The sequence below is a fragment of the Brachypodium distachyon genome, chromosome 5 (assembly GCF_000005505.3).
Source record: "Brachypodium distachyon strain Bd21 chromosome 5, Brachypodium_distachyon_v3.0, whole genome shotgun sequence".
In the NCBI taxonomy this organism is placed as follows: domain Eukaryota; kingdom Viridiplantae; phylum Streptophyta; class Magnoliopsida; order Poales; family Poaceae; genus Brachypodium; species Brachypodium distachyon.
This window is the reverse complement of record NC_016135.3, coordinates 26645461-26667754: the sequence shown is the minus strand read 5'-3', so window position 1 is coordinate 26667754 and position 22294 is coordinate 26645461. Positions and strand designations below refer to the sequence as shown.

The 22294-nt window shown below is 47.8% G+C and overlaps 5 protein-coding genes across 5 annotated transcripts; 3 read left to right on the top strand and 2 right to left on the bottom strand.

The window, feature by feature from the left end:
- Positions 1-234: 234 nt before the first annotated feature.
- On the top strand, positions 235-1247 carry LOC100826822 (indole-3-acetic acid-induced protein ARG7). Its single transcript, XM_003580702.4, has one exon. It carries the CDS (start codon positions 381-383, stop codon positions 837-839), a length of 459 nt encoding a protein of 152 aa, XP_003580750.1. The 5' UTR covers positions 235-380; the 3' UTR covers positions 840-1247.
- Positions 1248-10121: 8874 nt separating this feature from the next.
- On the top strand, positions 10122-11144 carry LOC100826508 (indole-3-acetic acid-induced protein ARG7). The gene has a single exon (XM_003580701.4). It carries the CDS (start codon positions 10273-10275, stop codon positions 10717-10719), a length of 447 nt encoding a protein of 148 aa, XP_003580749.1. The 5' UTR covers positions 10122-10272; the 3' UTR covers positions 10720-11144.
- A 1829-nt stretch (positions 11145-12973) lies between these two features.
- LOC100826196 (U3 small nucleolar ribonucleoprotein protein IMP3) lies at positions 12974-14922 on the top strand. Its single transcript, XM_003580700.4, has 4 exons — positions 12974-13238; positions 13430-13537; positions 14154-14228; positions 14414-14922. The coding sequence occupies exons 1-4, from the start codon at positions 13105-13107 to the stop codon at positions 14643-14645; spliced, it is 549 nt and encodes a 182-aa protein (XP_003580748.1). The 5' UTR covers positions 12974-13104; the 3' UTR covers positions 14646-14922.
- A 168-nt stretch (positions 14923-15090) lies between these two features.
- On the bottom strand, positions 15091-17548 carry LOC100825882. Its single transcript, XM_003580699.4, has 5 exons — positions 17015-17548; positions 16831-16913; positions 16641-16738; positions 15516-15699; positions 15091-15424 (listed from the first exon to the last, which is right to left on the bottom strand). Exons 1-4 carry the CDS (start codon positions 17226-17228, stop codon positions 15540-15542), a joined length of 555 nt encoding a protein of 184 aa, XP_003580747.1. The 5' UTR covers positions 17229-17548; the 3' UTR covers positions 15091-15424; positions 15516-15539.
- Positions 17549-18137: 589 nt separating this feature from the next.
- On the bottom strand, positions 18138-22185 carry LOC100825567 (26S proteasome non-ATPase regulatory subunit 7 homolog A). Its single transcript, XM_003580698.4, has 10 exons — positions 21824-22185; positions 21496-21588; positions 21295-21376; positions 20209-20305; positions 20055-20130; positions 19809-19867; positions 19604-19726; positions 18925-18982; positions 18720-18805; positions 18138-18569 (listed from the first exon to the last, which is right to left on the bottom strand). The coding sequence occupies exons 1-10, from the start codon at positions 22008-22010 to the stop codon at positions 18498-18500; spliced, it is 933 nt and encodes a 310-aa protein (XP_003580746.1). The 5' UTR covers positions 22011-22185; the 3' UTR covers positions 18138-18497.
- Positions 22186-22294: the final 109 nt, after the last annotated feature.

Genomic DNA, 22294 nt, shown 5'->3' with positions numbered 1-22294 from the left:
CCTACGCAGGACATATAGGAGTACTTCTTATAGCACGTCCTTAAAAAAATGCTTTGCACGAGGAGGAAATGTGGTTAATTAGACGCACCACCTTCTTAGCAGCACGTAATCTTTAGATGCTATTCTGTGCACATGGAATACATGGCTCCCATATGCCAACTGGAGGAACCCAAAAACAGGCTCCCAAAATTTCCCCATCGGCCAACCTGAGAAGCAGCCAGCAGCTCAGCTACCTCTCCTCCTATAAATCCTCCCCGCCTCGTCCCCTGGAAAAGCCATCTCCATTTCTCCCACCAACTCTTCTTCCTCCGCGTAAAGCATCCGCGCCATTGACACACGAAGAGCAGAGCAAATCCTTGATCGTCGTCGGAATCGAATCCATGGCGACCACAAGCTGCAGCAGGATCCGCAGCATCGTCCGCCTCCAGCAGACGCTGCGCCGCTGGCGTTCCCGCGCACGGGCCGCGTCCTCGTCCCCATCGGTCCCGGCGGGCCACGTGGCGGTGTGCGTGGGCGCCGGGGTGGCGGCGCGGCGGTTCGTGGTGCGGGCGGCGCACCTGAACCACCCGGTGTTCCGGGAGCTGCTGCGGCAGGCGGAGGAGGAGCGCGGCGGCTTCTTCCCCTCGTCCCCGGGGCCCCTCGCGCTCCCCTGCTGCGACGAGGACCGCTTCCGCGACGCCCTCCGCCGCGTCGCCGCCTCCTCGTCTTCGTCTTCCCGGGGGGCAGAGCGCTGCCGCTCCTTCCTATGCTGCCGCGGTGGGCCGGTCGGCGGAGTGGGCCGTGATGTCGCGGCCAGGCCCTTGCTGCAGGGGTTGGCCGTGGAGAAGATGGCGTGGTGAATTTGAATCTGGTGATGGGTCGATTAATGGCCATCTCGAATTTATCTCGAATCGCCTTAGCCCGAGGCCCCGAGCGCACGGCAAGCTAAAACATCGGTCCAGACGAAGGGCGCGCGAGTGCTCCCCTGCCCGGCGTAATGGCGGCGCGACGGCGGACCCGCCATGGCCGCGCGCCCGCGTGGTCGACTGAGTCGGGCCAGTTCGCGGGTGGCACTGGTACAGATTACAGAAGCTATACACGCACTGCTTGACTGCGGCTAGAAGATTTTAGTGTAGTGATTTTTTATTTTATTTTTGATTTGTTGAAGAACGAAGAGGATGATGGCTTCCGAGATTATTTTCTCTGCGAGACTGCTGTGGGACCGCTTTGCTGGGAATAAAGAAGAGAATTGTTCCTTGTTGCACATTCGTTCTGCCTTCGTTTGTGATGTTGATCGATATATGGCCAACCTTGCTTTTGGGGAGTGTCATGAGCCGTTAAACTATTCGCGAATAAGGACAGTAGCATGTCTTGCACCGATCGAGAGAGATGCTTGGGCAAGCTGCTGTATTATTTCAAGGAGCGGTGTGCAATGGTCGAGACGTCACATGATTATATTCAGGCAGACAGGCAAAATGCATAATTTTCAGGTGTTGTGAGGTTCAGGTTCCTGGCCTGTTGTGATCGAGTTAGCGGTAGGTTTCCGGCAGCTATTTAGCAATTGATCCCATGACGCGGAACCGTAGATAAAACAATCCGGCTCCCAGATCCCCATCTCCACTGATTTGATCATCCCCACCTCGACGCTTAGCTCTGAATAAAATTCTGAATGCGCTCTCTACGTGCATCGAGGTCTCAGCTAGAAGAGCTCCATGAGCCTCGACCGTCTTTGGTACGTACGTGTCACTGAGCCGGGGCGTCGCACATGAAGAACTTGATCGGCGCCCAGAATCTCTCGGCGGCGGGAAAAATCAGCCAATTAATCATTGAATGGTGCCTAGTGTGGACTGAGAGCGGCGGTTCCAACCGAAATTCGTGGCGTGCACTTTGTGTTGCGGTGATCACATCTATCATCTCGTCTAAGTATGACTAACAGCCCATCATTACGAAGGGATCTTATTCTTAGGACGTTTAAACAAAGAAGTAACTAAATACGATCTCTCCGTCTGCTATATACATGCACCCATGGCCAGAAGCCTGCATTGTTGTTCTGGGACTGCTTCAGCAAGAAAGAAAATAATAAGGGCAGGACCGTAGTTTCACGGTGGCTGAAAAGTCAACATTTTGTTTTTGGACCGGCGGTGTGTTTCATCAAATGACCTGAAAATTGTAATAGCACTCAGCAAATACACAAATTGGATGGTGTGTTTGGGCAAAGTCCACGAAATAACGATGTCACCCGGCCAATTTCTCCTTGGACAAATGGGATTCCATTAGATTGTGTATTTTGTTCATGGACCCAAATATGAACAGATTTGGACAAGTGAGGAGGATCGGGAGGGTTCCTGGCTTGGAGATGCACTTATCCTCGGTCTCTGCTTTCATCGTCATAGTAGATAACTGAACCATTGTTCGTCTTGAGTACGACCTCTCTGTATTCAGGTCCTGACACTTGCGCTCTTGCACGCTGCAGATGTAGTGATGTAGTAGCATCAATTCTGAATGAAGCCATGCCTACTGGGCACTGGCGACTCGGCCGGGAACTCACAGTCACGGGACGGACTCCGATCCTTCACATGCGGATGGCAAGTAAAACATGTGATCAGATTCTGAACCTCCTGGTAGGCTGTCCATCGTCGATTCGCTCCCAGAGGCCGGCCGATCAAACGGGTAATCCATCAGCACGGCGCGTGGCGATTATTCCGGCCAGAGTGTCATCGCGCCACCATGGATTCCGGCCAGTTACGCTGCACTCTTAACCCCTAAGCTGGCCATCCGAATATATCATTTCTGCAGAGCGAGGGGCATCAGAGACGTGCGCAAGCTATATCTCCGATTAGAATTCTGGACGGGAGTACATTTTGCCGCATCCAGGACCAGCATCTACGCTCGTGCGCGACGTCTCAGCTACAAGATCGAGAGCTCCATGATCTCGACCGGCTTTCGGTACGTGTCACGGCGCCGGGTGCTCGCACATGCGCCCCAGAATCTCCGCTCGCGGCGCGGCGGTAGCCATCAGCCAATCATGCATCTATGGTGTCCAGGCCAGTTTGCTGACTGAGCGGCGGTTCCAACCGAAATTCCTGCGTCCTTTTGGGTTGAGAGATCACATCATCTCGTCTAATTAAGCTAGCTAGCTACACGACTAACACACATGATTACATGGAGAGAATCGAAGGTCTTAGTCTTAGGGCGCTAAAATATACTTGCATTACATGCATGTTTGGCCAGATGCATGCATCGTCCTTTCTGGTGCTTAGTTGTACTAACCGTGACTATCAAGTACTACTAAGCATTTCGTAGTCTTAGGGAGTACTAGCTAGTACTACTATCGATTTTGATTGGCTCCTTGGTGCATTTCGTAGCATGCATGTTCTTTGGATTAGGTTAGATTAGACTAGATTAGAACAGAGCTAGAGTGGACCCCAACTTTCTACTCGACATGCTATACCCGACTAATCTGAAATGAAAGAGTATATGGTTTGAAAAGCAAAGTGCACCAAAGATAGATGCGACTTTGGGTGCCTTCCTTCGGTTATAGAGCTTTCAAATTCTTGGTCTACGCCTTTGAAGAACAATCAGTGATCGATTTATCTGGGTCCAAATTAGTTGAAATCAGGTGACGTGCTGACAGTTGATTATTGAACCTCTTTTGGTGCTGGTATCGGTACGTATATGCGTTTCAATAAATTTAAAACAAATTTGCTATTCTCTAAGACGATGCTGAAAAATAACTATTTCTAAGTCGACAAACAATCGTCAGATCAAATCATTGATATTGGTGCAAGATTCATCAAGTGTAAATGATGGGAAAATCTCAATTGGATGGTTATGATTGTTGACTCAGAATAACTATTTTTAGTCGATTGGGAAATATACATCTCATTTTAAAACTATGAAACGGTACTTCATCCTATAACACGTGAATGCAACTTTTTCACTTATCGATCATATTTTTTGTGTTACATTCTACAAAGTCCACAAGTTGTAGGAAGCAGCAAATCCATAATATATTTTAGTTTTTTTTAAAAAAAAAACTTCGCTGTGAATAGAGCGATACTGTGTGCAGCCTGCACATGTGCACACATGCATGTTCTGCACTCTGCAGTACCTGTGTGGCCTTTTAACCTTTCGCCGGCCAGATGGAACGTGGCTCGAGCTTAATTTAGAGCTGGGTTAATAAATTACTAGTGCCCCATTTTAGAAGTAACACCTCGAAATTAATCGTGTAGTACCCGCAAAAAAAACGTGAGTACGTACGCTGTTGATGTCCTTCCAAGTACTACTGTACGTACGTACCTCCCGTTGGTGCTTGGCCTCTCCAGCCTCCAGTCGGTGGTCACACTGCACGTCTGAATGCACGGCCTCAAGGACGGTGACCCGTGGAGTAGTGAGTGGTACATGTATACATGCATATTTCTGTACGTAGCTGGCTGCATAAAGAACACAACAGAAATGTACAGCTTCCCAAAAAAATTACTCGTATGTTACATGCATATATTGAAGTTGGGAGCGGGATACAAGGAGAACTCGGATATCTGCACTGAGAACCAAGTGCATGTGCTGACCAAGCAATACCATTGTCAGCACTACACATGGAGAAAAGCGCCGGAGGCTATGATTGCTCGTTCTGAAAACATTGAAAGCCGCCGGCCCGCCGCATGTGCATGTGGCTGTGGCTGCCCACGACGGCGGCTCAAACTCCGATAAGATCGACGAGATCGTGACCGGGGGGAAAAAGTCCCCAGAGAAACTGGAAGGAAAAGGACCGATCGTTGATCCAGCGAGTGACCCGTGGGCGTTTTCTCCTGCCCCATTCCCCAATCGGTGTGCGTCCAGCTGCTGCGCGCGGCTCCCGGATTGCACTGAAACCCAGAGGCCGGAGCTCGATCGCCGCCAACTTGCGAACGTTCTGGATCGGTGTGGCGCTCGTCGTCTTCTCCACACGCGCCCGTGAACTCGTGTTGTTTATCGACCGTCGTGCGTAGTACCTACCAACTTCAACTTGGGCGGTTTTTTAACTACATTGGGATTTGGGGAGAAATGGCACGGGTACAAGCTAGTGGAGTAACCCGTCAGATAATACGATTACAAATTTAACTAATAAAATATAAATTATATTTCATAAAAAATATATCATTAGATTCGTAGTCAAATGAATTTTTTAATATTTTTTAGGTCATATAATTTATATTTTGATAGTAGTCAAATGAATTTTTTAATATTTTTTAGGTCATATAATTTATATTTTGATAGTTAAATTCACGATCTTGAAACACGTGCATGTCTCGTATTATGGTACTAGTTCCTACCGACGTACGCACAAGGACATGGAGTAGTACTACTGCTGTCCTGGCGTCCTGCCGTGAAACACAGCCCAAATGGCGTTGTGACCGATCGATCGATCGCAGCTATCAGGGCCAACTCTGCGGAGCAATATTTCTTTCTCTCTTCTTTTTCTTGCCCTGTGCATGCATGGGTTGGTCGACAGGACAGAAGCTTGGCTGTTTTGGGTACATACAAAGGGGCCGCAGCAGTGATCGAAGCGAACTTTTACTCCTTCTGTTGGGCTATTCGTGAGGATCGATTTTAGGTGCGCGTATGAATACGATTCTAGTGTACGATGAGAAAGCAATTGTTGGCTGCTTGTCTCACTAATTAATCTATCATATTCTTTCCTGGTTACTGAAATAATTGTGCGATTCTCGGAACAATGTAAACTTGCCTCTTTCGGTGACAGTGGAACGATCGAAGACGAGTTTTGTTTCTACGCTTGTCAGCTTGTAGCACCAACAAACGTACGTACGTATGGTGGCAATGCGAGATGTAGACTTTACAACCAAGCCGAATCTCTAATCATCGCCAAGACAAAAAACTAATTAATGTCTCCATATTAGTAGGTACCTTAAGATCTTCATATTCTGAATAGCAGTAGTATCTAGTAAATCCTACTACCACTGCTCAAGCAGCATGAATGAATGGATGTGAGTACTCAACGAATGTACGGACGATGCCTTTTTAGTTTTTACCGAAGCAAATGATTTTTCAGGGGACCGAAGCAAATGATTAGAACCAGCAGCCGTAACCAATTAAACCGCTTTAGCGGCCGGGTACATTCATGCACCGGCCGCCGGCAGCCAGCCAGCTACTAGCTCTCGATCCATAAAGAAAACGTTGTCTGGACCTGATCGACGACCGTTGCATGCGCGCGCGCAGACACGGACACACGCACCACAACTAGCAAGCAAGCAGCAGCATGCAGCAGCGGACATGGCATGTTCTCTTTTACGTCCGTCGTGCCCGTGCGTGCACCTGATGGATTGGACCGCTCGGACGCTCGGTGAATAATGCACCGTACGTACCGGGCAGCTAGCAGGAGCAACCACCAGAGCGGCCACAGCGCAAAAACAAACAAACAGCAGAGTGGCCAGAGTTAACAGCCAGAAGGGACCGAGTCGCGGGGATTTGCCGTATCGAGCCCACGGCTGCACGTACGTCCACACGCACATGGGTGTGGGGGCATGACCCGCCGAGAGCACCCCGGCCGGCGATCGGCGAGGCAAGAAGAACGCAAGAAACTGCGCATACCCTATTCTTATCTTACCAACTGCTCGGGCCATTTGGCTCCCGGCGCAACAGCACCCAACGGCGACCGCCTAACGACCAACGAACCATGCACGCGCGCCCGGCATCGCGTCTCGTCCCGGCGCTCGCGCGAGCGGCGGCACGTGCACAGAAGGGCATGCATGCACCTGCTGCCGCCCGCCGCTGTAATTGGGGGCATGCAGATTGCAGGCGCCGCACGATATTCGTATCGAGTTCCTTGTCCTGCGAATCGTGGACGGGGTAGAACGAGCCCGCGGTCGGTCGGTCGGTCGGTGCCGCAGCCGGCGCCCCGATTGACCGGCAACGTACGACGACGCACGCGAGATAGTAGCTTAATTCACGACGACTCTCAAGGAGTAGAATTGACTGCATGCGTGCTTGGTCGCGGGTTTACCGATCCGCATATGACGCTCTTCTTGGCACTGACACGATCGAGCAGGCTAATAATATAGCACATAGTTCTACTACTATAGTACAGTATGAATTTAATTTGTAGCGTGGCGCGCGTGCTGGACGGAGGCGAATAGCTAGCTAGCTAGCTAGCCAGAGTATTGGGGAACTCGATCGAGCGGAGGAGTTGTTTTGCGCGATTCCAGTGCCGCCCGCGTGCATCGACAGTCTTATCTGCATTTGTCACGGGAAGAAAAAGAACCATCAACGGACGGTCGTATTGTTTCTCACTTCACTGAGGGCCCCCCGCGCCGTAGAGTCAAGAGAGAAAACGGTTGAATTTGAAGGCCGTAATTGCTTGGCTTGGAAGCGTGTCTTGTCAACCAAGAACAGGTAACTGAAATCATGGCTTGGATAGGGGATCGGATCCTTCGTGTCACGACTTCGTCGCCAGATGCTTGCGAGCAAGACGTGCTAGTAGCGAATTAACAACGGTTCTAATTAGTGAACGTACTCTCCGTCTGCTAGTGCTATGTGCTACCAGTAGTACGTAGCGTACTAGCCACTGAGGCGGCAAAAAGCTTTATTGGTCGTACACTTTACACCAGGGTACCAGTATATGCTCAAACTGCACCGGCCACATCATTTTCGAAGAGAAATTAAACATGGTCGATCACATCACACTGCCACACGAGCAAAATTAAGCTAGGTCCGCAACTACGTCTGCATGTGTATTGTGCACAACGAGAGGTCCGTTCCTAACAAATTTTGCTCCTATCCTGCCTGGTTCAGAGCAACAACCATAAGCAAATATACCCAGAAAAGCCAAGGGGGAATCCAACTGCGTGCGAGGCGTGTCCCGGGATAACAATCCACACGACGATCCTCCGAAACCTACTCACTCCGGCAAGGATATAGCACCCGCGCGAGAAGAAGATCCGAGGAGAGATCGTACCAGAATGCGGCCAAAATCCGGGCACATGGTAAGCCGGAATCGGTGTGCCCGGCGAGCGGCGGACAGCGCCCCGTCACATGCACGAACTAGCTACTCGGCCACCTGATCGACCGCGCGCAGCAGCCCGCAGGATCGAGAGGGATCCACTCCTCGATCGATCCCTCGGGATTCATCACACCAGACGATTCCTTCCTTCCTCGCCCCCACCAGCACTCACGCACGCGACGATGTGATGTGACCATGTGAGCTTCAAGCGCAACGCCCGTAACTGCAGAGTACCGACTGCCTGCGTGCCAGGACGCGCATGGACACACACCGCACTGTGAAGAATTTGGTTTGATTCCTTTCTGCGACAGTGAGATTGATATGGAAATGGAAACGGAGATTGATACGGACCGGGACTGGGCACGGGCGCCGGGCCGGGGAGTACGTAGTGCCAAAATGCGGTAGACAGTGCCTCGTGATCTGCTCTCCTGTGCCTGTACCTGTACCTTGTATCTTTGGGTGGTGGTGTCACGACACATGTCATAAGATGGTTTAACTTGAGGCCGATGGACGAAGGAGGATCCGGAGGAGGGAGGACGCGAAGGGGAACACGCACAAACTCTCAAACACACACAGATTTACTCAGGTTCGGAGCCCTTTTGCCGAGGTAAGACTTCTATTCCTACTTTGTTATATTAGTCGAGATAGACAAGTTCTACAATGACGCTCCTTGAGCTGTATTCTTGAAGAAGAAGAAGCGGAAAATCCTAGATGCCTAAGTGCTCTTTTTTTTTCTGTGTCCCTTTCTACCGAAGGGTGAGGTTCTATTTATAGGCCAGCCATGTCACACTGACATGCGGGCCGAGTCTAACGTCACCTTCCTTGAGCCCCGCGGGGCACGCGACTTGGTTCCCTCCAGGCAGTACCGCAGGGGACAAGACAACTTTACTTTTTCCTGCCAGCCTGCAACGGGTACAACTATCATCTGCCGGCTTCCGTCATAGATTTCCTTTCGGTGCTTCTCTAGCGTGGTCACCTGACACCGGTACGCAGGCGCTGACTGCTTTTCCTGAAATGATGATCGCACTGTTTTACTTTGCACCGCGTGGTCAGGATAAGAGCGTTTAGGAATCTCGGCTGTCGCCGAGACCAATGTGTTCGTCCTTATCCTGCAAACTCATAAGACAAGATAAGCCTACCGGCATTCACCTTGGATGCCGGCTTAGTTTAGTTTAACTTTATGATGCCGGCATACGTAATTATGCTGGCTTTGTCTCCGTCATCTCCGATATAGTTGTGTCACCATAATTCTACCCGGAGTCATCCCCCGACGTACCTGGTTCAGAATTAACTTCAGATCAGAGATACCGCAAGGACACCGTACGTACGTGGCTCCGCTTCCCGTCGCAGGAAATTCAGTGGCGTCCGAAAATGTATGAAATGGACTGTATAATATAGGAATACTAGTACTAGTATAATGCTACGAAGAGAAGGTACACAAGCGTGTTGTCCAGCGATGCAATGTATGGGCTCGATCATGTCATGTTTCCACGCGGGAAATTATGGGCACGCGTCGAGGTCGAACGAACGAGCCAGATAGTGGAAGGAAACAGAAGCAAGAGACGAACGGAAATGGTGTGTATGAACAAGGAAATGCTGTTAAGCGCCTTGCAAAGATTGGTTAGCTATTATATGTGCACATGCCGTTTTGCGGTTGAAACTTCGGCACTTAGTAGTGGTGCACATAAACTTAGTAGGACGAAAACAATCACTTAGTAGTGACTGTTTATTCAGACTTAAACAGTCGCTAGATGGAGAGAGCCTGAGAATGATAAAAGCATCTATTCCAAGAATATCATGAGCATCACAGTTGCTCTGCATTTCTGGTCATCTAAACACGTCTTATGTAGTAACGAGAAAGAAACTGCAGCACTCCTACTCCCTGTCTCGGTCCTATGCCAGAGCAATCTTAATTAGGATAATACAATGACAGAACAACCTTAATTAGGAGAATATAAGACGGTGATGATTAATGAACACAGAAGACCCTCAACTTATCAACTCTAAAATACTTGAACCGAACAAAACATATTTTAAAAATCAAACATAGGAAGGAAGAAGAAGCAAAAAACAGAAGAATAAAGTCACATCCTTTTCGCACAGCAAGCATAGATAATTGCAGGCCAACTGGACGAACCAAAAGCCCCCAACATTTCCCATCCCCTCCATCTCGCCGCTCCGCCTATAAAAACACCTCGCCCCCAACTTGAATCCAGCCCCAATCCACCAACAACTCCATTAACCCACCACCAGCAGCAGCAGCAAGCTCAGCCCATCGTCGGCGCCAACCGAGGTCGATGGCGAAATGCAGCAAGATCCGCAACATCGTGTGGCTGCGGCAGACGCTGCGGCGGTGGCGGTCGCGCGCCGCGGCCCGTTCCGCCTCGTCCTCGTCTCCGGTCCCGGCGGGCCACGTGGCGGTGTGCGTGGGCGGCGCGTCGCGGCGGTTCGTGGTGCGGGCGGCGCACCTGAACCACCCGGTGTTCCGGGAGCTGCTGAGGCAGGCGGAGGAGGAGCTCGGCGGCTTCCCGTCCTTCCATGGCCCCGTCGCGCTCCCGACCTGCGACGAGGCGCTCTTCGAGCACGTCCTCCGCCACCTCTCCTCCCCTTCCCCCGCCGCGCGCTTCCTCACCCTCGACGACCTCCAGTCAGCCGCCGGCGCCGCCCTCTCCCCCTGCTGCTGCGCCGCCGCCGACGCGCTCCCGCTCCTCCGCGGCATCTCCTCCGACAAGTTCGTCTGGTGATCTCATCTCCAAGCAAGCGAAGCTAGCTATAGCCGCCGCGCGCTCCACGCCATTTGTGGTGGCCGTCGTGTTATTTTCTCTTTCTTTTTCCTCCTTTTTTTTGGGGGTTCTCTTCTCCCTGTCCCTGCATTGCCGAGAGGTCGGAGCTGCGCTGCCGCGACGGAGCGAGGTCGAGCGGCCGGCCGGAGGCGGTGGAGTGAGATGGCTGAGAACGTCTTTGGGATTTTTTGGAGACGGCCGAGTCTAGCCATCCATTCATTCGATTCAAACCCGGGAGAAATTATTTAGTGCCGGTGATTTGTTCTTTTTTCTTTCTTTTTTTTCTCTCGGTTCAGTCACTGAATAATTTCACCCACTGTAAATAGCCTGTGCTATGATCCGGCCGACAATTGCAAGTGAAATGAAACATTCTTTTTCTGGACAAAGACTCATTGCAAAAGTGAATCGCATTTCTAGTCACTTGTGATTAATTCCTGCAGATAATTAACTGTACTGTTGTCTGCTTTATCGCCGTTGGGACGAGCCTGTCCGAGTTGCATCTCGCATCTGGTAGGGCTACCATAAAGGAGATTAAGCAGTTTGAAGTAGCTTAATGGAGAAAATAATGGAGGGGAGCTTAATAGTACTACCACTCCTAGAAGCTTTACTAGCACTAATATAATACTATGCGTGTTCACGCTGTCGCTAGGCTGGTTTGCAATGATTATGGCGCCGGCGCCATTAGTCATCATCTACCAGCTGCATACCCGCTCGAATTATAGGTTTGATAGTTGATTCCGCAGACATAAGTATTCCCCAAATCGCAACCGCCCTGTTGTGTGGTCAACTATTCTTTAGTATAGTTTCTTCTCCACCTTTTCTTCCCAATGCATGACAGCATCATGCTCGAAAGCGTCGGATCACCAACGGCGATCTTTATTAGAGAACTATTAATAGGAGTTATTTGGTTGGAAACTTGGAGCCTTTACAGATAACGTCCACTTTTGACATGACACCGAGGAGAGCAGGATGAGCGGCAGCTTTCTGCTCAAAACTGGATGCCTTTGGATTTTTTGTTAATCAACTAGGACCTGCTAAAAAGCTTCGAAATATTCTTACTACTTTCCCCTGTTAATTACAGATTAGATCAGGTTAATTAGACTGCAAAAGGACCAGGCAATCATGATACACAGGAGACCACACTCCACAGGCCATTTGATCGCAGTGGCCGGCGTCCCCTGCTAACCCAATCATCCAGAACCGAATTAACATCTGTAGACAGAGACAGGGAGAGAGAGAGATGCACATCAAGTCCCAGTCCCCAGCTGACCCCTGAACCTCTCACTCACTCTTTTCTAGCCGGTGGGCGTTCTCGTTTTACTGTTGGCGTGCGGCCCCAAATCCCGGTCTGGTCTGCCGCTGCTGGTGAGGAGTGAGGACAGACACAAGGACAGAGGGAGAGGGCCAGAAGGGGGACGCGCGCATGTGGGCTGTGGGCCCAGCTGCATGTGTTGTGTGGGTGCTGCTGGCCCACGACCAGTAGCCGGCCTGCCTCCGTCCCATCCGTGGTCCTTGGGCATCCCCTGGGTGAGCTCTTGCTTCTAGTAGCTTTCCCGTTCGTTCATGGAAGCGATGAGTACGGGGTTCCGGACTCGGGAGGGCGGCACGGCCGGCGTGGTGTGTCTCGGTGGGACTACGTGCGGTTGGTTTCACGGGCCGGTTTAAGCTGTGGCCCTGACAGTTTCTACTGCTCCGGCAGGCATTTCACGGACCAGCCGATTCACGGTCGCGAATAGCCGCTTCTCGCTTGAGTTACCGTGGCACTCCGTCCATATAAACAGTATAGGAACGGAGTCAGGATTTAACTTTTTCAAGTGTAGGAAGGAAAAAAGAAAAGACATTTTTTTTGGGCTCGGAGGAGAAGGAATCAGTCTGTTTTACTTCTTTTCTTTTCAGAATCGACATGGTTTTACTAAGACTATAAGAAATGTGCAAGGTATTTTTTTTTGGAGAAAAATATGCGAGGTATATATTTAGAAAGACTTTCGACTTTGGAGTATCATGCAGATGCAATGGCATCCATTTTTTTAAGGGGAAAATGCGATGTCATCTTTTTTTTAAGAGGAAAATGTAATGGCGTCTGAAACTATCGAGAAGTATTCTGGCCTAGCCCGCTAGGGTTTCGTCTCCTCAGCCCAAACAGCCCAATAAGGCCAGTCGGCCCATGCTGGGAACCCCGCAGCCCTAGTAGAGCTTTGCTTTTCGCGTCACCGCCGCGAAAACCTAGCCGCCCATCTCCACCACTCTGCTACCCTGAACTCCCCCCGTCGCGCCAACAGGCAAATCCGCCGGAACCGTCCACCGCCGCCGCCGCCGCCGTGCTCGAGGAAGCCAGCGTGAAGGAGGATGAGGAAGCTCAAGTTCCACGAGAAGAAGCTGCTCAAGAAGACCAACTTCCTCGAGTACAAGCGGGAGGGCGGCCACCGGGAGGCCGCCGTCACGCAGCGCTACAGCCTCGTCGACAGGGACGACTACAAGAAGTACGCGTCCTCCCCTAATCCTCTGCCTACCAAACTTCGATTACGTGCTCTGGTTATTGGTTCCATGATTTTGTTAGCGTGTCCTGTTCCCTTTAGATTCAATGAAATCGTAGTGGTTGGGGGGGTCTATCCACAGCGTTTGTTGAGCGAGCGCTGGGCGTAAGTAACCTGGGATGGTTTTGTTACGGCAGGTACAATGGGATTTGCTTGATGGCGCAGAAGCTCGTGAACATTATAAAGCAAATGGATCCGAGGGACCCTTTCAGAATCGAGATGACAGACATGCTGATTGATAAGCTGTAAGTTACTGCGGGGAACCTCTCCCCTTTTTTATTTCCCATTTGCATGTAAGATGCTGTAGCTATTTGTTTATGTGAAGTTTAACTGGACATCGAGGACTGTAGGCAACCTTACAAATGCAAGGTGTTCCTCGTTTATCTCAATTGCTGATTTGATTGTAATAGGGTTAGAGATAGTGCTCAATTAATCATATTTTCAGTCTATGACATTAGTGTTTGACTATTTGCTCAGAATTTTTATTTGATAATGCAAGCGCCGACAAAGACTTCTCTGTATAACCCTATATGAGATTACCCGCATCTCGACATATTCTTGTACTTCTGGATATGTCTGAGCATGCACACTAAGGTTTAGTTCCTTGAACACGGCAATGGATTTCTTTGTTTGGACAGTCCGAGTATTAGGAAAGCCAGAAGGACACAATCTATATATTGTGTTGGTTCAGTACTTCAGTGACTTCAGTCTCTCAGTAGCTAACTGAAGCTATTTCCTTTCGACTTGCATTTCTTGCTTCAGTTTGCTTGCCATTTCCATTCATGTTTCCTTGGAACTAGAACTGGCCTGCTCTTTTTTGTAGTCTAACAATGCAGTCTAACAAAGTTTCTTAAATTTCAGGTATAATATGGGTGTCATTCCAACCAAAAAGAGCTTGGTCAAATGCGAGAATCTTTCAGTGAGCTCCTTTTGCAGGTTTTTCTCTCTCTGAAGCCTGCACCATAGCAATGATTTCCCTTTCAGTTTGAATTGTGCATTAGCGCTTTCTACAAAATAATTTTATGCCACAAATTGCTTTAGCCATAGTCACTGTGTTGTACTTGTAGGAAGCAACATTATATTGTATTCCACTCATCTTACTGTTTGCTAAACTTCTGTAGGAGGAGACTTGCAACAGTTATGGTGAAGCTCAAGTTTGCGGAACACCTTAAAGAGGCTGTGACCTACATTGAACAAGGGCATGTGCGTGTAGGCCCTGAGACGGTCACGGATCCAGCCTTTCTTGTAACCAGGAACATGGAGGACTTCATCACCTGGGTAGATTCCTCAAAGATCAAGAAAAAGGTCATGGCATATAATGGTCAATTGGATGATTATGATGCCATGTTTTGAGAATGTCGTTGAGTAGAAATTTTGGTACTGAATCTAAGATTAGTGCATATTGCAAACCTACTTGCGTGCCCATCAAGGCCTGTCAGTGTTCTGTAATGAAGCTCGACAGCATAACTCATGAATGTCTAATGAACTCATACTTGCCACCTCTCGTTTTGCATTGTATATGCTGATGTACAATATTACACTGAAATCTTGATGTTTGGTGTAATATCTGTAATCTGTTAAATGTTTATTGCGGTGCTTTGTGGTATATCAATGACAGCAAGTTCACACATGTGTACATTTGACTTTGTCGTGCTTTCACGAGTACTGATTTTGGCTTCAGATGAAACTTTTGACATTTGGGGTGTTGGTTATGTAGCAAGGATTAAGTTTTGCTATTGACACTTGGGAGGCCCTTGCATACCTAAAAAGAGAGTAAATATAACTAAAAATCCCTACAGAATCAAATCAAAATGCATAATAAATGTACTGGTGTAGCAGAATTTTCAGTGACAATAAACTGGGCGTACAAAAGGAAAGAATCGGTATGGCCGCACAAGAATACATAATGTTTATGGATTTCACGACAAGATGTCCAAGTTCCCCTCCACTTACATGTCAGTTCAGTCTACATATGCTATGTTAAACTATTAGAAGATGTCATGCTCTGCATAGCAACTCTTAGATATCAAGATTTGGTTACTACATATACAGGCATCACGATGGCACACTAGTCAGAGCTCCCTCAAGCAAGAAAGTCGCAATAAACACTCAGCACATGCATCTGGAACTTCCTGCAAAATAGTTTTGTGCCTGAGTCAATGCACTGAAAATATGAGTTATGAATTAAACTAGACATTTATATGATACTGTTCCCAGGCTTACCTAATATCCCATCAGCAAAATTAACTATGAATCCTGAAATTCTGAATCAACTGGTAACATTTGAGATTCTCTACTGCATTTTGATTCTTGCATCTCCACCTCGACAGTAATCACATCTTTTGACTTCCTGTTTTCTGCCTCCATCCTTCTAACCTTCTCCTTTTGTATGGCACGCAACTCGTACCTATAAGAACAGAAGATGTTTTAAAATGGTCAATGCTGTCAATAATCCATGGTAGGAATGAGAGTATCATAGAACTTGAGCCGCTAGAACTGAAGCCTATCTGACCACTGCATATCAAATATCAATCTAGTTTGGTTCAAAGGTCGCAATTGATGTTGACAAGACTCAGGAGTAGCTGATAGCAAATTTTATACAAGGTTGCAAAAGATCAACTGTATAAATTTTGGTCCACCATCGTACATGATTCCCGTAATGTTAGCGTGAATTTTGGAAATATGGCTGCATGCCAAGACAACAGTACAAGGTAGTTTCATTACTTCAGTCTTAAATCTTGAACTATATGAATACATCTTCAAGACAAACCGAGATGAGTTAATTCTTCTTTCAGGCATCTATACATTTAAAACTTCAACCAATGTAGTCTTTTTGGGCAGTGATGGCAATGAATAATCACACCTTCATGGCTACAACATTCCATAATACTAGGTTCCTTTTAGAGATATTGTGGTTATAGTTATCTCTAGGCTAAGCCTTACAGCTCAAAGAAGACCTTAGCTAACAATTTACATGACGATCTCAGAGATCGAGACCCCACCTTTTTTCCTTTCCTGAATGTATCAAAATACAAGTACGCCCATTTGAAAAAAATAATTTCTACAGATGCAAATCCCTTTTGCTGAATGTCGACGTACAGGGACAGCAACATGTTACTACGCAAAATAGAGATAACTCGTGTGGAATCTACTCACTTTGAAGATAGGGCTACAATTCCGAACTGAAGATTTACATAATGAAAGTGAGATGCTATTTCTGAAGTTACTTTCTGTCCCACATCAAATCGTGCGGCTAATTTCACACATTGACGGTGTCGTAGAGGGTCAAAACCAAGCTAATTAAGCTCTGCACATAGACGAACGAACGCTGATGAGACTAGAGCTTACGGTAAGATGTAGCTCTTGGCGAGCAGGAAGTATACCCTCCAGAACTGCTTGTCCTTCATGTGGCGCGGGCACAGATCGTACCGGATCTTGGCGAGTTCCTGCATACACGGAGCACGCCTTGCAGTTCAGAACCATCCTCTTCGGAGAAAAAGTGACCACACGAGAGACGAGATCCGCAGGGAGACCTTACCTTGGCTTTGGCGAGCACGAGGACGGCGTGCCGCTGCTGCCAGTCCGTGAGCTCGGCCGCCGCCGCCGCCTCCGCGGAGGCTCCTGCAACACACAACAGCACATCGCCGTCAGGAATCGAGAAGGGCCGAGTGGGGGCAGAGGGGCGGGGGAGCGGAATAGAGATTGGGGGGGAGGAGGGCTGCCTTGGAGCTGGAGGGCGGATGACTTGAAGGCGTCCGGGGAGAGCGTCCGGAGGAAGTCGAGGAGCTGCGGCGTCACGCCGTGCGCCTCCGCCTCCTCCTCCTCCTCCTTTTCCTTCCCCTTGCCGGCGGCTGCGGGGGGTTTGCTTGGGCCTGCAGCGGCGCCGGTGCCGCTGCTGCGGCGGCGGAACGGCCATGTGAAAGAGGAGAAGGCCATGGTGGTGGAGCAGGCGAGCTAGGATTCGACTAGGCGATGGGCGATCTGAGACTTCGAACGGAAGATCAGGGTACGAGTTCGCGGAGTCCACCGATCGGTAGGAGGAGCGCGGGCACGGAATCGCGGGGTTGGCAGCACGGGGATCCGCGCGGCTGTGAGAGGAACAAAAGGACACGGCAGGAGTTTCAGTTCAAGTTATTTCCGGTGAATTCTAATCCGAATTAGGATTTGACAGTACTTCTCCGTAGAACTCAAAGGCTGGAACTGGAACTAAACTCCGACGGATGGAAGCTACACGCGGCCTTTCACCTTTGCATCATTCTCGGTGACTCACGAAATTACTGAAAATCACAGTCGGTTAGCTTGCCCTCCTGCTTCTGGTGACATGCAGAGGGGTTTATGTCTGAATGAAGGTTAAAAGGTACTCCCTCCGTCCCCATGGGGTACTCCGTAGTAGTTTTTCGTTTCGAAGAGTAGCTATAATTTTTAGGCAAGATGTATCACACGGTCCAAGGTCGCCAGGCTTGCATATATTCGCCGGTGTGACTCGCATCACCAGCACCAGGGATGCAAACACTATCCCGCATATGACCTGCTTCTACGCTAACCTCCGAATTTTCTAGTCAAATTTTGAACAAAAAAAATTGAACTAGCAAGTCAATTTGACAGGATACATGGGATCCAGCTTGCATCACTAACCAGCCTCCCAACAGTCTAAAGTTAAACTAGCTTGGGATTGTGTGATACATCTTGCTCCAAAAACTACAGTTATGTGACAATTTTCCAAAATTGGGATTTTGAGTGACTACCACCCCAATGATAGGAGTTCCGAGCTAAAACTCAACAATGATATAAAACTACTAGGAGCCATCTACAATTTCGAGTACGTCCTTTCTCTCAAGAGTTAGATTTTCCATCAGTACCAGCCACTGAATAAAAAATTTACTAACAAAATGGACTCAATGTTCATCTGCCCAGACAGCATAACCATGTTGTAGTAATGTTTTCACATGAAGCATACATTTACTAAGACGATCCACATCACGAAACATGACGCAAACAGTATAAAATCTAGATTAAAGCTCAAAAAGACCTAAAACTCACAGGATGTAAGGTATTGTCATTGACCTTATCATACATGAAGTAAACATCAAAGTGTAAATTCAAGGTCAAGACACTTGGTACAGATGCGACCATGCTAACATGTCACTTTTTTGCCCAGCACTGGGTCAAAGATTCGGTAGCCCTATGTGAGCCAAAGGAGGACATTTAGCTTCCAGCAGCAGTGGGTATGGCTGCTGGCTTCGAATCCTCAGCCTTCTCGTGCTCCTTGTTTAGCATCTGCAATCGCATACAAGATTTTCGATACTTATCACAGAAGTAAACAAAAAGAATGGAATAACTTCGAAGCTGTGATCAGTGAAGGCACAACAATATAGAAAAGGATGCGTTGATTGGAAATAGCTTTAACTGGCAGACAGAACAGCTTACTTTATTGTTGATCAAGTTGTGGAGTGCGATGACGCTCCGGATAAGAGAGGACAAGTATATGACCAGCATCATATCATTTGTTTTCACTGCAGAGAGGACAAATAATAAATCCACGTCAGTAAGAAAACCCAGAAAAAGGAAGGGGCGAAAGGGTCAGTTCTTGCAAGTTGATGAGAACATTGTTGATGAGAACATTTGTGATTACCTGCAAAGGCTTTAATAAGCTCATTTACGTTGAGATTGGGAAGCAGATTAAACACATCCTGTAAGAAAATTTCAAAACAAATAGGTCATTGACTCCACGAGTAAAAATGTAATATTGCTACGTTAACATAAATTATGACGGAATTTAAAATTGTTACAATGCGCACTCTAGCTGCTGGCAAAAACATCAAGCATTACAACATGGTTGAACATACATATATCACATCAATTATCATGTCTTTCTAATTCTACTTCACAATGAGATGGTGAAGCAACACCAAACATATATAAAGATAATTTGAACACTGAAATAGTATGTTCCCACCCATGTATGGAAGCACCCTTCCTGAATCCTATGTGCTTAAACATCTGGTGAAAACTGCTGGTGTCACAGGGTACCAAGAATGGTGGCATAATCCAATTTCTCACCAACTGGCCAACTTACATATAAAGCCTAATGAAAACCCTCATCTCTAAAGAGCGTTACTGTTAGTTAATGCTGATAACCTTAAGAATATAGGTACATTGCAAACATCTAAGGTTACTGGGGCATGGGAACCTTCTTGGCGGGGACCAAGTATAGGGGATTATCAAGACACAAGCAAGACAAATGACTGAATACAAGTCCCCAGGATAAGTGAATAGCATAACATATAACAAATCGCAAGAGAAAGCCAAACCTGCAAGTGGTACAAAATCTCGTGATTCAGTGGGAGCTTCCCTTCAATTACAAGATCTAGATAGCCCCGGATCTCCCTAAGCCTCGCATCAAGTCCTTTCAAGGCTGCGAGCTTGCTGCTGACCTTCATTGGCAAATGATAAATTAGGGGCATGGTATACAGAAAGCAATAAGCAAACTGTACGCTCCCTTCTTATGAACATTACCTCGGTTGCAAGTGTGCTTATTGTTGTGTCTTTCACGTCCCTCAGAAGGTGCTCAACTCCTGAAGGGAGCATAAAGCAATCACCAGTTAACATTCGGAAGTGAACTCAAAATCCTCCCAAGGATAATTACATTTCTTGCTCAAAGTAAACTAGCCATCAGAAAGACTGTGTGACTGGACAATTGCCTCTATTACTGAGCACACATGATGCCCTTTTCTCATGCAATTTCAGGCGAATAAGTCTTACCGATTTCCTCAACTTCATGGGCAGCAATTTCTGACGGCACATGGACAAACACCTTTTGACTTTTCTGAGTAGCATTCTGTAAAGAAAAACCCTATACATTAGTGAATTTGGATAAGCAAGCATAAATCTCCAACTTCTTAGATCATAAACCTACCTCTTTAACCTCTTCCACGGCATAGTATGCTTTGGTGGGTATTCCCAATTCCTTCGGTTGAACATCAATAATCACCAGGACAGGATTAGGAACATAGCTGCACAATGTGAACCAAGAATTAACATGAACTGCTTGAAGAGTAAGTGCATAAGGGAATACAAGACAAACATCCCGAGACCAGCACCAGGAAAATAGTCTTGAGGGAAAAACTGATGGTACTTCACTTTCTAGACTAACACCATGCCCACAGATTTTAGCACTGTTCTTTTGTGTTCAGAGAAAATTGAAAGGGTGTAACCAGCTCTTTAAACTCATGATTCCTTTCCATTAAACAAGCTGACAGTTCTACTGATGGAGTACACGGTGAAAATAATGACAGCAACAGATCAAATTCAATGTAAACATCACCAGGGTGACTGTTATCTACTCCCTCCGTCCAACAAAAGATGTCTCAAGTTTGTCAAAATTTGGATGCATCTAGATGTGACTTGGTGTATAGATGCATTCAAATTTAGTCAAAGTTGAGACATTTTTTGTTGGACGGAGGGAGTATAAGACTACACATAAGAGTGTCAATTGTATATCAGAAATTTTCATTCGCAAGCTAGTAGCAGATCAATTTAAGGGAAGAAAAAAGAATTAGCTATGCAATGTTTGGGAGCTTCGTGACTAATGTAAACATCACCAGGCTGACTGTTATCTATAAGACTAAAACCTAAGAGTGTCAATTGTGTATCAGAAATTTTCATTCGCTAGCTAGTTGCAGATCAGTTCAAGGGGAAGAAAAAAAGAATTAGCTATGCAACGTTTCGGAGCTTCGAGACTAATGCAGCAGAGTAAATTTAACACACAGGTGCTAGTCCGTGCTAATTTTAGAGTTATATGTGAGGCATTAAACAGAAAAAACCTAGGTTACGGATGACAACACTACATAAAGACAAATAGCCACCTGAAAAGTAAACTAACAATTGGATAGTATATGTATAAAAATGGAAGTATTAGTACCAAATAATCAATAATTGTTTATAATAGAGTACAAAGCTTCTAAATTATTGCAGAACATATGGTTATGGCGGAGAATCATACTTGTTGAACAACGCGTGAACATCCAAGTCGTTCTCCTTTAGTTTTGGACCAGTGCTGTACCAGCCAACAACATGCTCCTTGGCTGCATTTGAAACAGCTAATCAGTACAACAGAAACAACTGCACAGGTCAAGTCCAGCATATCAATGAATTCTAAAACAGCATACCATTGATCCACTTTCAAAAAAAAAAAGAAGCATACCATTGATCCTCTTGAACATGGAGAACATAGACTCATGGTAATTATGGTCAAGGAACCAGATCCTCGGATCCTTGTCATCCTCCTCGAACGGCACTGCAAAATCACATGAAATGAGAAGCTAGAAAATTCAGCAAACTACCACCGCAGGAGATTTACAGATCCAATCACGCAAAGGACACATCAATTCACGCCAATAGATCCAAAAATATCTACTGCCCCAGCCGATTCCGCGAAACCTAGGCCAGTCACAAGCGCGGATCCCCCGGAAACCGGCGGGGCGGAACCGAACGGCGGCAAACCCTAGTGGGCAGAGACGAGGGTTCGTTACCGGCGTAGGAGTTGGTGACGTCGACGGTGCCGCGGGAGGAGGTGCCGAGGAGCACACCGACGACGCGCTTCCGGGTGTCGCGGGCGACGCGGTTGTAGTGGTCGACGATGCTGAGCAGCACCAGCGGGTGCACCACCACCCGCTCCAGCGTCCGCCCCGAGAGCTGTGCCGCCTTCACCACGTCCATCTCCCTCTTCCTCTGCCTCGCTCCCTCTCGACCGGCTCCGCCCCTCTCCTAGCCGAAAAACCCTAGCGCGGCCGCAGATCTACGGCGAGGTTCGGGTTTGTTGCTGCTGCTGCTATTGCGACTCTGCGACGGCGGGGGACGTTTGTGCTTTGCTTCCCCCCTTTTTCTTTCTTTCTTGACGAAGCGGAAGATGTGGGGTTCTTTTCGAATTAAAATTTTTGAGCGAGGGTGGAAATGGAAAAGGAACAAAGCTGCGACTCGCCGCTCGCGCTCCGCCCGATCGC

Bases quoted from the DNA above. Each gene is read 5' to 3' on its own strand.
- LOC100826196 (XM_003580700.4), top strand. From the start codon at position 13,105: ATGAGGAAGCTCAAGTTCCACGAGAAGAAGCTGCTCAAGAAGACCAAC. The intron at 13,538-14,153 runs GTAAGTTACTGC...CTTAAATTTCAG, and splicing joins GACATGCTGATTGATAAGCT to GTATAATATGGGTGTCATTC. The intron at 14,229-14,413 runs GTTTTTCTCTCT...AAACTTCTGTAG, and splicing joins TCAGTGAGCTCCTTTTGCAG to GAGGAGACTTGCAACAGTTA.
- LOC100826508 (XM_003580701.4), top strand. From the start codon at position 10,273: ATGGCGAAATGCAGCAAGATCCGCAACATCGTGTGGCTGCGGCAGACG.
- LOC100826822 (XM_003580702.4), top strand. From the start codon at position 381: ATGGCGACCACAAGCTGCAGCAGGATCCGCAGCATCGTCCGCCTCCAG.
- LOC100825567 (XM_003580698.4), bottom strand. From the start codon at position 22,010: ATGGACGTGGTGAAGGCGGCACAGCTCTCGGGGCGGACGCTGGAGCGG. The intron at 20,131-20,208 runs GTAGGTTTATGA...TTTTCTTTACAG, and splicing joins CCGTGGAAGAGGTTAAAGAG to AATGCTACTCAGAAAAGTCA. The intron at 18,570-18,719 runs GTAAGCTGTTCT...ATGCGATTGCAG, and splicing joins ACAACTTGATCAACAATAAA to ATGCTAAACAAGGAGCACGA.
- LOC100825882 (XM_003580699.4), bottom strand. From the start codon at position 17,228: ATGGCCTTCTCCTCTTTCACATGGCCGTTCCGCCGCCGCAGCAGCGGC. The intron at 16,914-17,014 runs GCAGCCCTCCTC...TGTGTGTTGCAG, and splicing joins ATCCGCCCTCCAGCTCCAAG to GAGCCTCCGCGGAGGCGGCG. The intron at 15,700-16,640 runs GTAAGCTCTAGT...CTGTTCTTATAG, and splicing joins GCCAAGAGCTACATCTTACC to GTACGAGTTGCGTGCCATAC.